Source organism: Sipha flava, unplaced genomic scaffold (genome assembly GCF_003268045.1).
Source record: "Sipha flava isolate LNK unplaced genomic scaffold, YSA_version1 43_pilon_pilon, whole genome shotgun sequence".
Classification (NCBI taxonomy): domain Eukaryota; kingdom Metazoa; phylum Arthropoda; class Insecta; order Hemiptera; family Aphididae; genus Sipha; species Sipha flava.
In genome coordinates, this window is record NW_020273171.1 from 2,063,844 (window position 1) to 2,076,867 (window position 13,024).

Below are 13,024 nucleotides of genomic sequence, written 5' to 3' on the forward strand. Positions count from 1 at the left end.
AGAATATCTTTACTAAAATAGGATGAAGTAATACATATAAAACTTATATATATATATATATATATATATAACTACTTTTCCACTCATTTAAAGTAATATACAATAGAATAATACTCGTTTGAACATAACATAAATATAATAACACACTAGTTTTAAAAAAAATTTCAAGAAACAATAAATAATAATAATATGTATAAATATATCAAGTTCTATGCGGTTTAATTATTATACAACTAGAAATTTTACAAACATCCAACTACCGATGTAATTGAAAATATACATTAAACATTAACACCTAATAGGTCGGTTAATCCCCTCAATCGTCATATTATTTTAATTAATTTCCTACAATACACACACACACACACACACACACACACACATATACATTTATGTATAATATAAACTGAGAAAATATATAATATAATAATAACAATGAACAAACGGAAAAAAAAAATTACACACAACAAACGCACACGCACACGTTATTTTATGAAATGGTGTTTTAGGCGAAAAACGTTTCAACTCGTATGGTCTCTGTTTTTCTTCCGCTGCACCACTGGTCCTATTGCAATAGTCATTATATCGATATGCTCTTTTCGGCTTTATAGACCCTGCGTGGGATTTAACGGCTGAAAAAACGTATAGCGCGCTTTTATTTTTATTTATTTTTTTCGCGTGCTTTCGCCAGCCGTCCGGCAGAAGTGCGCGATAATTCACTTGATACAATATTATTACGGTCCAGCAACGACGTGTACGCGTGTGTCATACACTCAGCAAGATAATATGTTCATAAAGACCGATTGACCCGCTCTCCGTCGTCGGTCGTTTTTCTTTTTTCTTTTTTTTTTAATTCTTACGTCCCGCGAACCTATACAACATAGACCTCGTGCACGTGTCACACAGGAAGTGAAAAAATACGTTTATTGATATGTATATGTATAATGATTACGAGTGGCCCGCAACGGACGGACGACCGCGTCGCGGTAAAACGGTACTTACTAACCGTACGGTTCGAACGGTCGTCGCGGTCGCCGTACCGCAGGTAACGATAATGGTAATAATAATACTAATGATGATAATAATAATAATAATAATAATAATAATAATAATAATAATGATAATAATAATAATAATAATGATAACAGCAGTAATATATGTTTAAATATGTGTCGCGCCGCCGGTTCGGGGACGACCACGTGTTGTTTTTTGCGGAATCGCGTTTCAGCGTTTGTCGGCCGCTGACGTTTGATCGGGCGCTAGTCCCGCCACCGCCGCCGCTACTGTTGTCTCACGATGTGTGTCCGGTCGTCGGTCTCCGCGTCAGTATTTCATCACGTTCTTCTTGGGCAGTGATTCTTCGACGCAAAACGAGTCCGGGTACGTGGGCGTGGACGGCGTTTTCTTCGGCGCGACCACGGTGCCACCGCTGCCAGTCCGCACGGGCGGCGACGTGAGGGGTGTGGTCTGCAGCGACAGCGACAGCGGCACGGACGCGGTGCCCGCCGCCGCACCGGACGGGGTGCTGATCAGCGCCGAATGTCGGTTGTCCGTCACGGACCTGTACCGATGCGGTCTGGTCTTGTGGCACTGACATTTCAACAGCCTGAAACCAGAGGTATACGCGTGAACAACTTTCAGATTATCCGATTACGCGCAAGGGCGTGCCCAGGAGGGGGTTCGGGTCCGGACCCCCCCCCCCCAAATGAAATTTCTACGTACTCAACGATTTATACAATAACAGTACATAATGTATTTTGATTTCCCATTATCTTCAATACACAAGGTTTATAGATTATATTGTCACCTCAGTTCAAGACCGCAATAACTCAAAAAAACTATTGTTGAGATATCGACGCTTCAGTTCAAGACAGCAACAACTGAAAAATATTCAGAATTGAGTTATCTACGTGATATTGTTTGCAAAATTACGACGATTTCGATCCATAACGCAATAACTTTTAATTGCATTATTCACCTCTAGAGGTCGATTATTTTATTCTAAAACCAGTAGTTTCATAATTTGAGTTATTGCAGTCTTGTGAACTGAGGCGACGATATAATACACCTATCGTGGATAAACCATACTATACTATATTGACAGTAATTTGTTGGTACTGAGTTAAACTATAATTATAATTAGAGAACAGATAAAATAAAAATGTTGGACCCCCTCCCCATAAAAAATTCCTGGGTACGCTCCTGATTACGCGGACAGTGTTGGACTTAAAGGCAAAACGGTTGGAGGAGGGGAACAAAAGGCAAAGCATCGGATCGACCTTGTGGCTGAGGATTCGTTAAAGACCTCGGATTCAGATTTTTGTTACGACATAAAAATAGTTAATACCTCGTGACTGGAGAACATCATTTAATCATCAAGTATTCAATGATAATTCGAGAAAAATTAGATAATTTTAGACGTTGTCTTATAATGTATTGACAGTCCGGTTATATTATTTTTCATAACAAGTGTTAATACGAACAAATATTCAACAAATGTTGACAATTGTTTTATTTTATATATATTTTTTTTTATATACAGCCCTCCGATCAGTAGTTGCACCGTGGCCTTCTAAAACTTCAATCCATCACTGATTTATGCGAACAATCTGATTATCATAGGGTAGGTGCGTTTTGAACTAGTGTTATTTCTTTCGCTAAAACGGAAAACTAATTATTTCCACGGTTCCAAAAAATTCTAACTATATATATTATAGTCTTCTACACCACGATATCACGAAAATAACTCGGTAACGGTAGTAATGTTTACTATAGTATACGGAATGCGTGTAATCTATTATAACATTACCGAATTTAGTCAGTGTGGTATGCAAAATTGTAGAAAATATCATATAGAGACAGCACCACACCGAACAGCATAACAATTACATAAAACGAGATTATATTCATTTTACTATTCAATTCATTTTATTTTTTTTTTAATTTACTTACACTCAACAAAATCATAATATAAATTATACAACCCTGTGTGTATTATATGTTAAAAAACCTATTATAAAACTTAATTCTTGTAGAATAAAGATAAACAAATACTGCGCAGCTTTGATCTGTACTTGATACAAATGATCCACTTAACAATACCTATAATGTAGAACTAAATATAATCGGAATCATTTCCATGCTTAGATTTCATGTTTTATGTTTTTTAATTAGAGTGAAAATATGATTTTTGGTGTACTTATGATGTATATATTTATTTTTTCTAGTCCAACTTTTCTTTTTCTATTCGTCAGATACATAACTACGAGTATTAATGTGTTTTTATATGCGAATAAAAACCATTTGAATGTCATGTACTCAATTAATACTATTGGCGCTCTCTCTCTTTCTCTATCTCACATATACACACACACACACACTATCACTATATCTAAAATATGCTTAAACGTGCAACTACAATCAAGTAATTTAATTGATAGACGTAATAAAAACGTCGTATTTGGTTGAGTAACGAATCATTTTCTGGGAGATAAAATAATTTTTATGCACATATACAGAACACGACGCACTTTTGTCAGAAAAATCGTCAATAACGCACTTCATTTCGCTCTTCGTTTTCAAAACACAAAGAAAACTTTGGTTGTATTATTTAACTGTTTTATTTTTAATTGGAAAGTTCTGAGGACGCCCAGTCGCCGCTGGACATTAAATTTAATTACAAATTCTCAATCCTAACTATCCCATTTCAATAATACGGCGGAACGACACCAACTTCAATTCACCGCATATATGTTCAATATAAATTCTGGGTAGGATTATTTTTTTCTTTTCACTTTAAATTCAAAAAAGAACCATGTACTCGTATATAATATATATATGTACTATTATGAGAAAAAAACTATAAATAAATAGCGTTGCTGTATTTATGCCTACAAATGATTTTCGGATATGAGGAAAATAAATACAAATTTATGACGTATCGACAAAATCAATATGTGTATAGGTAATTATCTAGACCACCAATTTTCAATTTATGTACAATATATTATATTAGTATACATAGTGTATATAACGATGCAGTCTACGATTACCGTGTTATTATAATACTTATGATGTTTTATTGCATAAAAGTTCACTAAACACATAACGAATCAATTTTGTGTCCAATAGTCAAATAGTTCGAATAATTAAAAATGTATTCGTTCATTATAGTAAAGTGATTCTTACATAACATTATTATTTTTTATTTTTACGTTCGAATCATTATCAATATTTCAATCAATAATCAATGTTGATTATAAAATACACTAAGTACATATTACATTTTTAATGTTATTACACATAGTTATTAAGGTTATAACTATCGCAGTGTTCTTAATAAACTGTTTGTGAAAATCTAAAAAATATAAATAAATAAATTTAATGATTCAATAAATCGTATAAATGTAATGAATATATATATATATGTGTGTGTGTTTGGGCTGCATAAAATTCTCGAAATCTTAATTTATTATAATGTACAGAGTTTAAAAAAAAAATGGCTGGTTGAGTGTTAGAAATTTGAAACGATTGACATAGAATTAAACAAATGTTCTTATATAGTTTTTAATTAAAAACAGAATCTAAAAGTCCAAAATATAAAACTACAAATAATTATAATCGATTATTATTGTAATATTTAAATTAATGTTTTTAAGATGGTGTCCATTTGTAACTACACGTTCCTGAAAAAGAAATGTGCTTTGTCTGATATTAATAAGTTGTCAACCACATTGTGTCCTTAAGTTATCTTTCCCATAACTTTTTTTACTAAACTGAGATTTTTTGTCGGATTGCTTCAACTGCTATCCAATTTAAATTTTAGAGATCTTCAAATGTGCCATGCCACAATGTCAAGGTTAGATTTCAGGAATGAATACGTACAAATTGACACTAATTTACTGATGTTAACTTAACCTAACTCTTGAGCTTTTAAAGGCAAATATAGTTAAAATTATATTTTTAAAAATAAAATGATTTTTTTCTAGTTTTCTGTAGTTTTTTGAAATCTTACCATTTTCCCGAAACTTGGGAGACTCAGTACAATTGTATAGGTATTATTATAAGTGCAATGTATAATAGTCACATCATACTCATTTACCTGATAAACGCAGCTCTAAACGTTTTGTTGAATATCGTGTAGATGATCGGGTTGATTGTCGATGACACGTATCCCAACCAAAGGCACACCTCGGTCACGTGGTCGGGCACCGGGCAATCGACTTTCGGACACACGGCGAAGAGGATGTTCAACAAAAAGAATGGTGACCAGCAGAGTACGAATGTGAAGAACACAACTCCTAATACTTTGCTGGCTTTTTGTTCGGTTCGAACAGCGTTTGCGGCTGCTAAACTTTGACGTTTCTGTCTGTTGGCGAGAAATCTGAAAACACGATATTATCGCATGCGTTAGTATTAATATTATAAGAATTATTTAACTTTGTTTTGCAACAGATGCAGTTTTCTGCTATTACATTTCTTCACTCGTAAAGTAAACAATAATCTAGGTATGACTTAAATCAAATCACTTGTTTCTACATTATAATCATTTTATATAAATATATAAGTATATATACTCTAGGGTTGCGATAATCCAAACAAAATTGGGGAAAGAGGTTAGCTAAAAGTGTTAAATTTAACTTTGACCTTTAAATTTAAAAACATATATTATAGTTTTATTAAAAGTGGCTTTACATAAATATTGCATTATTCGTTTGGGATGCTACAAACCAAAAGCGAAAAAATTGCATTAAAACATCAAAAGCTTTGGCATACTGTTTATTATAATATAATACAAAGTTGCATCTATTTTTCATACAAGGATTTAATATTATATAATATCAAAAACTATAATTTGAACACAAATTAATGAAATAAGAATGTATTGCTTTGAGCAGTAAATAATATTAAATGTCGTACAATGATTGCATGCAAATAGTTAGTTTGAAATTCACTAGATAAATATTTATTACTTCGACAGTACCTATTGCAACTAGCAATGATAACGTAAAAGTATCATCATATATAATATAAATTACCAAATTTTTCGGGATACTGATATATATATATATATATATTACCTATCAATTATGATAATATGTTTGTTATGTAATAAAATATACGATAATCAATAAATACTTCAGGAAAATAGTTTTTACCAATAATATTATTATTTTACATTGGTATATTATGATGCGTACAATGAAGGTATATTTTTTTTTTTATATATACGTTAATTGAATAAGCTGGAAATATATTAATAATTAAAGCTCTTATCGCAAAAGCGATTAAATAAATGTAAGCATACTATTATTAGTAGTAGTATTCACTAATAGTATTATAATAATAATTCCAATTATAAATGTTTTTAGCAGACATTTATTATACTTGAATTAAATTATTTGAAAAATAATCTCTCAAAGAATATAAAGAGTATTACCGTAATTTTATTTATCCAGGAAATTACATTTTAATATAACCCAAGCTGTTTATCTAAATCCCTAGTGACCATTTTATTTTATAATTTTAAGACTGTAAAATTTTGGTGGTATAATATAACGTGAAGTATAGATTATTTATATGAATGCATTATTTTAAGTTAAATTCTTAAGACAGTCTTTAAATTATAATAAAACGATCATTGCGGGCTCGCATTTATGATACATACGTACGCTATATACATATATATATATATATATATATATGTGTGTTACATTGCATGCAAAATAGAACATCAATTAAGCATCAAATACCAATTGAGCTGCACATGCATTCCTTAACTATTTAATATTTAAAGTATATTTTCATTTGAAAGAAAAATTATATATATACGAATATCTACGATAACTATAGTTAACACACAATTTTTATATTATACTCTAAATAAAATCAAACTAATGATATCGTTCGATGTACGTGATGTAAAACTATTTTAATTTTAATAGTTCAAGTATATAAAATCTCGTTCTTCAAGTTAAATATAGGTACCTACTCGAATACATCAACATTTTATGTGTTATGCATATATGTACAGAGGTAATACAGAGTTATTCTGTATGAAATAAATACGTATAGCGGTTAAATAATAATTTTCCTTTTTTTTTTACCGTTAAATTATGTAATTATGTAATTTATGTGATAATAATAGTTGTAAAAATTATAATTGGTTATATTTTATAATTAATTTTGATTCCATATTTTAATAACTATATATATTCTTAAAACGATAAGTTTCATCAAAAATAAATGAATATGATCGGTCATTTACATCCGTAATAATTACAATAAATTAAGAATATCGTTTGTAATAAAATTTAATAATATTCCCTATTTCTTTTTTTTTAAATCTGGGAAGTATGAAATTGTAAAAACTGAAATCAAACAATGTTCATATGTATAAAAAATCAAATTTCTCTGATATACAAAGTATATTATATTAAAATTGTAATAATAGTTACATAAAATGTGTACTAATAAAGTTCCATCAGTTAGATATTTAAGTTATATCTAACAAATTTAAAAACAGTCAATTTTTTTTTTCTTTCAAGTATACTAAATTAGTGTACATTGTACATCAATAGAATTTTAAAATAATTAGCGTTTTGTTAGAAAAACGTTTTGCGATTTTATTAGATAAAAATATATTTCTAATGAAGAGACATTGTTTTCAACTCTTTCGAGTAGCCTGATTTCTCTATCAATTTCTTATAAAGTTTTCAAGGTAATATATGACTAATGCTAATTTTACATTGATTTAATAAATATGTGCCTCATAAAATGGTTTTTACAGTTTTACCTCCAGAAGGGGTTTTATATATTATATGGATAATGAAATTTCTTAGAATATTCATAATAAAAGGTTATAAAATATTATCCGTAATAATAATTTCAACAAAATAAGTTAACGTTAAATTTATTCTATGGGATAAAAACACTGTATTTTATTATGTTATTACCTTAAACATACATCTCTTATAAATACAGGCTATAGATATATATTTGTCCACCAAAAGAATAATTAAAACCGTTTTAACAATTAATTAAATTGTTGTTCATTAATTTCTCAAAAATAATGAAGACCTTTAATAAAGTAACACAACAATCAACTTACGAAATCGAAGAAGCTTGTTATTAAAATGCTGTATTTCGAGCCTCTTACTTGTTAATAGAATGGTTTATTATAATAAATTCTAATTTCATTCTCATATTTGACACAATATTGTTAAGTCAATCAATAACGATGTTATTAACACGTTTATTCCGACCTCGACGTTTTATTTTATCAAAATGTTGGTTTTCATACGTATCTGACGAGGTAATATTTTCCCCATTAACCCATACAACGCGTGCGTAGAAAATAATCCGTTTTATTCAAGCCTAATAATAAAAGGCAATAGAATGAAAAACCGTGATGCAGTCCGTCAATATATTCAATAGATATCAAAAATCTCAAGTTTGAATGTTTTTCATCCGTAGTCGGGGCCCCGTTTCCTTCGGTTGATTGATCCGGTGTGTACGAGCTGTGTTCACAATAGGACAAAAATCAGTTTTCTCCGTCCGCGGGCAAAAAGTGCACGGAAATCCATAAAACATATAGAACGAGCGCGTCTTTTATACTCATCTGTAGAACAGATGGTATGGAGCGGGATAGGGGTGGGAGGACGTATAAAACCCGACAAAAAATGACGTATGTACAGAGTGTTTACGAAAAATGGTGTGTTCGGTTACCTGGAAATCTAGTTTGCATACTATTGTCATCAACATTTAGTATACAGTGTGTATTGTACTGTATTACAATATATACAAGAACGCGGGTAACACCGAGTCATCGGTTGGTGGTTCATACGCTAGCAACGCACACAGTCAGTAGTCGTTACATAATTATTTAACTACCTGATGTACCTCAGATTCAGAGTCGATGGGTTCATGTTCAGCTGAAGCCTAAGCGTCTTTAGCCGGAAGTTCCTCGAGTCGCTGTTGGAGGCGGATACCGCGTCCGGTATCTGCGTGTGTTGATCGCACTGTTTGTTCTTGTTGCCCGGCTGTACCCGCCTAAAACAATATACAATCGCAGTTGGTTCGGTACACGTTTCTCGGTTTACAGGTATTTTTATTCGGTTATGCGCGTCCGCCGGCTTCAGTAGTGCAACTACACGGACGTTTTCGCGATATCTACACGTTCTGGTTGTCATTACATGTCGGTTTTTAGAGCGCAGTATATACATTTGCAAACCTTCCACATGTAAAAACATAGAAATGCAATATCAAGTACGTGAAGACCAGTCTTAAGTAGAAAAATAAAAATATCACTCGTCCCTGGTGTGATATCGTCAGCATCTGCGAGTGCGATGTACACAATTCAAATGTTGTGAAACGCTATCGCTGAAGGTCCCGGGTGTTTAAATTTACAATTGATCCTAAACGCACTCGAGAATAACGTTTCCCGATGTTTCAAACTACTAAAAGTTTTATTAAAAAAAATAAAATAAAATTGTCTGGAACTGAACAAATCTTCCAATTTTTCGCATTTGGTAAATTTAGCTTAGACGATTCTATACAAGCCGCAAATCATAAGACCTGCTTGTTTTATCAAAAGAAATATAAACGCTTGTTGCACACAAATTTATATTATTTCAAAGTTTTTTTTTTCATACCAAAAAAAAAAAAAAAAAAAAAAAAACTACTGGAAAAATCAAAAAGTTATAACGTTTTCAAAACGTTAAATGTACATACTACCCATTACCTATCAGTACTAATGCCTGACTTAATAAAATACTATAAAAAAAAAAAAAAAACTTTTGGAGTAAATTAACTACCGGCAAGTTTTATCGTAGAAAAAAAAAACATCATTGTAAAACCAATAATTCTCTAATTTCAATCAAACACACTAGTAGAATGGTGAATATCAAACCAATAACGTGTGGGATTGATACGTAAACAGTAAAATAAGCAGTTTCGAATTATTATCCAACTCTCCGATGCACTACACTTGTTATGAATACTGCCAATAAATATTGTTAGGTTCGAGTTAATTTAGCGAAATATTTAAAGTGATAAAACATTTTCAAAAGTGTTGTAAACTCGACTGTGGTTTTCGAGTAACATCGATATTCGTAAGTATATAAACGGTACCAGGATACTAACGTTTAGGACACATTTGCACATTTATCAAAAATGCACTGGTATGTAAATCATGAAAATCAAAAGGGTAAAACGTATATATTGGTATGCTTTCCAGCGTAATACATTATGGTTCTAGTTTTACATTTGTGTGAAACAACTATGGTGCGTATTAATCGCATCGGAGCCCCGTAGCGGTTATTATCGATACTTCGATTGTTCCATCTTTGTTTAAACCACATCCCGAACACCGTTGGTTTAAAATTGTTTAGTACTTATTTTAAACTTGTTATAAATAAGGATCGAGGTTCGTTTTATTATTATTGTTATCGTTCTGATAGTATAGTTAAATCTATATTTACATATTAAAAATAAGTATAAATACAATACACTATAGATAGGGAAAATGCATTAAGTGTGACATTTACTTTAAACATTGAATTCGGATTTTTTTTTTTTTTTTTTTAATAATAATTAGTGTAGTACAGTTTGTATAATAATCACTTCTTAAAATTAAATGACAACGCGATATTTTCAAGATGAGTATTTCTATAGACTCCGGATTGTTTTTATTGTAATTTCAACAGATATTGTAATCATACAGCTCATCAATATATTATTCTACAAAATATTAACATAACAAATAAAATGGTTTGATTAAATAAATAGTACACTGTACTTTGTGTGTATAAACAATAACAATAATAATAATTTTACGTATGTACACTGACCTAACTACATATATTCATTAATTTAATGTTGAGATGTGTCAATAATAACATTAATAAAAAATAATATTTCGATTAAAATCCATTATACAAGTAATTACTATATTTGATTCAAACATCCATAAGCAAATATATATTTATATAACTCATACACTTACAACAGTTGCTTCAGTTACTGAAATACCAAGAAATCATTTTAATTTTTCGGATCAATAATTATTAAATTGTATGTGAGTAAATGTTTCAATTTTCTTAAATGTTTTATATCTTTAAAAAATATAATTATTTTCTTCAAAATAGTAATAATAATTTATAAAGTAGTTCACAATACACTCAACTTAAAATAAATTAATGTAATGTATGCACCCACACGTGTGATTAATCATTTGTATTTTACTTGAATAATAGAATCAAAAATCTATGAATAGTATAATTATCAAATTAGTAGGTTCCAGATAAAATAAATAAATCTCAATGTTTATAAAGTCAAGATTCTGATTCTGTAAGAGATTATATAATAAAATTCAATTGAAATATGCTTGATATACGGAAAAAATAATTCAGATATCACTAAAAAAAAATCCAAAACCTCCTTGCTAAATTTGCTAAATGTATATTACGCGGTGTATATTACCTAATATAAAACAAATTTAATATTTGTTTTCAAAAACGTACAAAAATATAATTAACTATCTACCTACAAAGACATATAAATGAAAAGAAAACTAAAAAAAAGAAAAGAAACACTAAAGTAACGTAAGTATTATGTTTAATAAAAACTCTAACAAATTTAAACTAAAATAATAATCCAACGCATCATTGAACAATCTTGATCCGAAAACAAAACGAATCTATGGAAACAATACTTACTTACATTTAGATTCACTTTTTAAAAATGTATAGCAGTATGCCTAATTTTAAGGAATTTAAATAATATATCCTTAACTTGTTATTATTTCTTTCTCCATTGCTAACAATAATAAGGCAATATAAAAAAAATACATTGACAATAACAATATTCCGCCCATTATTTTTGTTATGTAATGTATATTCTTTCTGTATATTCCAGTATAACAGACAAACTTTCCGCCGTGAACAAAATCTGTGATGTAAAAAATTAAACATTGAATAATTCATTGCATGAATCCATTTTAATAAAAAAAATAATTATATTCTACGGTAAAAATATGTTAAACGATCTTAGTAACTGTAATTACTATTAGATTACTTGGATAATAACCTATATTGAAATAAATTATGATGCTGAATCATTAAAAATATTGTCAGTGAACCATAATTCAAAAATAGAAAACATATACATTTATTTTAATGTTAAAAAAAATCTATTTAAACAGATGATTCAAATGATTCAAATAAAAAATGTCCAGCATTTTTCGCAAATAACTATTAAATACACTTTTAGATATCACCACTATCACCATTTCTTTGTCACGCCAAATGACCTGACATACTCACAATTTTATAGAGGCAGATGTCCAACCATTATAGATATCTTCAGCCCTTGAATTCCAAACTGTAAAACTAAACTAGATACTTAAAGAGTTAGTTAAAACTCAAATAATTCACAGCCCTGCTTGAAAGTTAAATTACGTAAATGGTACATCAATTGTCTACAATAAACTTCACACTTTCCCAAGATCCAGTAAATAAAAAAATATTACACCCTTTAAGAAAAATTAAACGAATATCATAACATATTTTTTTTTCGTTTATCTTAATAATAATAATTTCAAAACTGAAACTTAAAATTGGAAATAAAAATCCTGTTGTAAAATACTCTGAAATAAAATTGTGTAACTGATTTAAAATGAATACCTATATATATGGTTATTTTTGACGAAAACTTCATATCTTAGAATTTCCCCAAAACTACGTAAATAACAAATAAATCGGATAATTTAAAAGTAGTAGGTATATCACGTTAAAATTGAATAGCAGGTCTTTGTAGAATACAGTACAGTTCATTAGTAACAAATTAAACATCGTTCCTATTATTATATTTAACAATCCTTTAGCCATTACTGACGGGTAAGAAATTATGTTTTATGTTTTATCAGTAGCACTTCCATTTTTAATTAAATATAAATCTAAACATTATGAAAAATTGATAAAACTCAAATATTTTTAGAATGTCCCTTCTTCATATATTTCCAGAA

General features: G+C 29.7%; 1 protein-coding gene across 4 annotated transcripts in view; it reads right to left on the minus strand.

Annotated features, from left to right (window-relative positions):
* Positions 1-424: 424 nt before the first annotated feature.
* LOC112689353 (5-hydroxytryptamine receptor 2C) overlaps positions 425-13,024 on the minus strand; it is a 122,346-nt gene continuing 109,746 nt past the window's right edge. For 2 of the 4 annotated variants that reach the window (XM_025563024.1, XM_025563023.1), the window contains 3 exons: positions 8,893-9,051; positions 5,102-5,383; positions 425-1,606 (listed from right to left, as the gene is read on the minus strand). In XM_025563024.1, the coding sequence (XP_025418809.1) occupies positions 1,324-1,606; positions 5,102-5,383; positions 8,893-9,051 (724 nt within the window). In that variant the 3' untranslated portion in view covers positions 425-1,323. The remainder of the gene's footprint in view (positions 1,607-5,101; positions 5,384-8,892; positions 9,052-13,024) is intronic. The other 2 variants (XM_025563025.1, XM_025563026.1) reach the window with 2 other exon arrangements.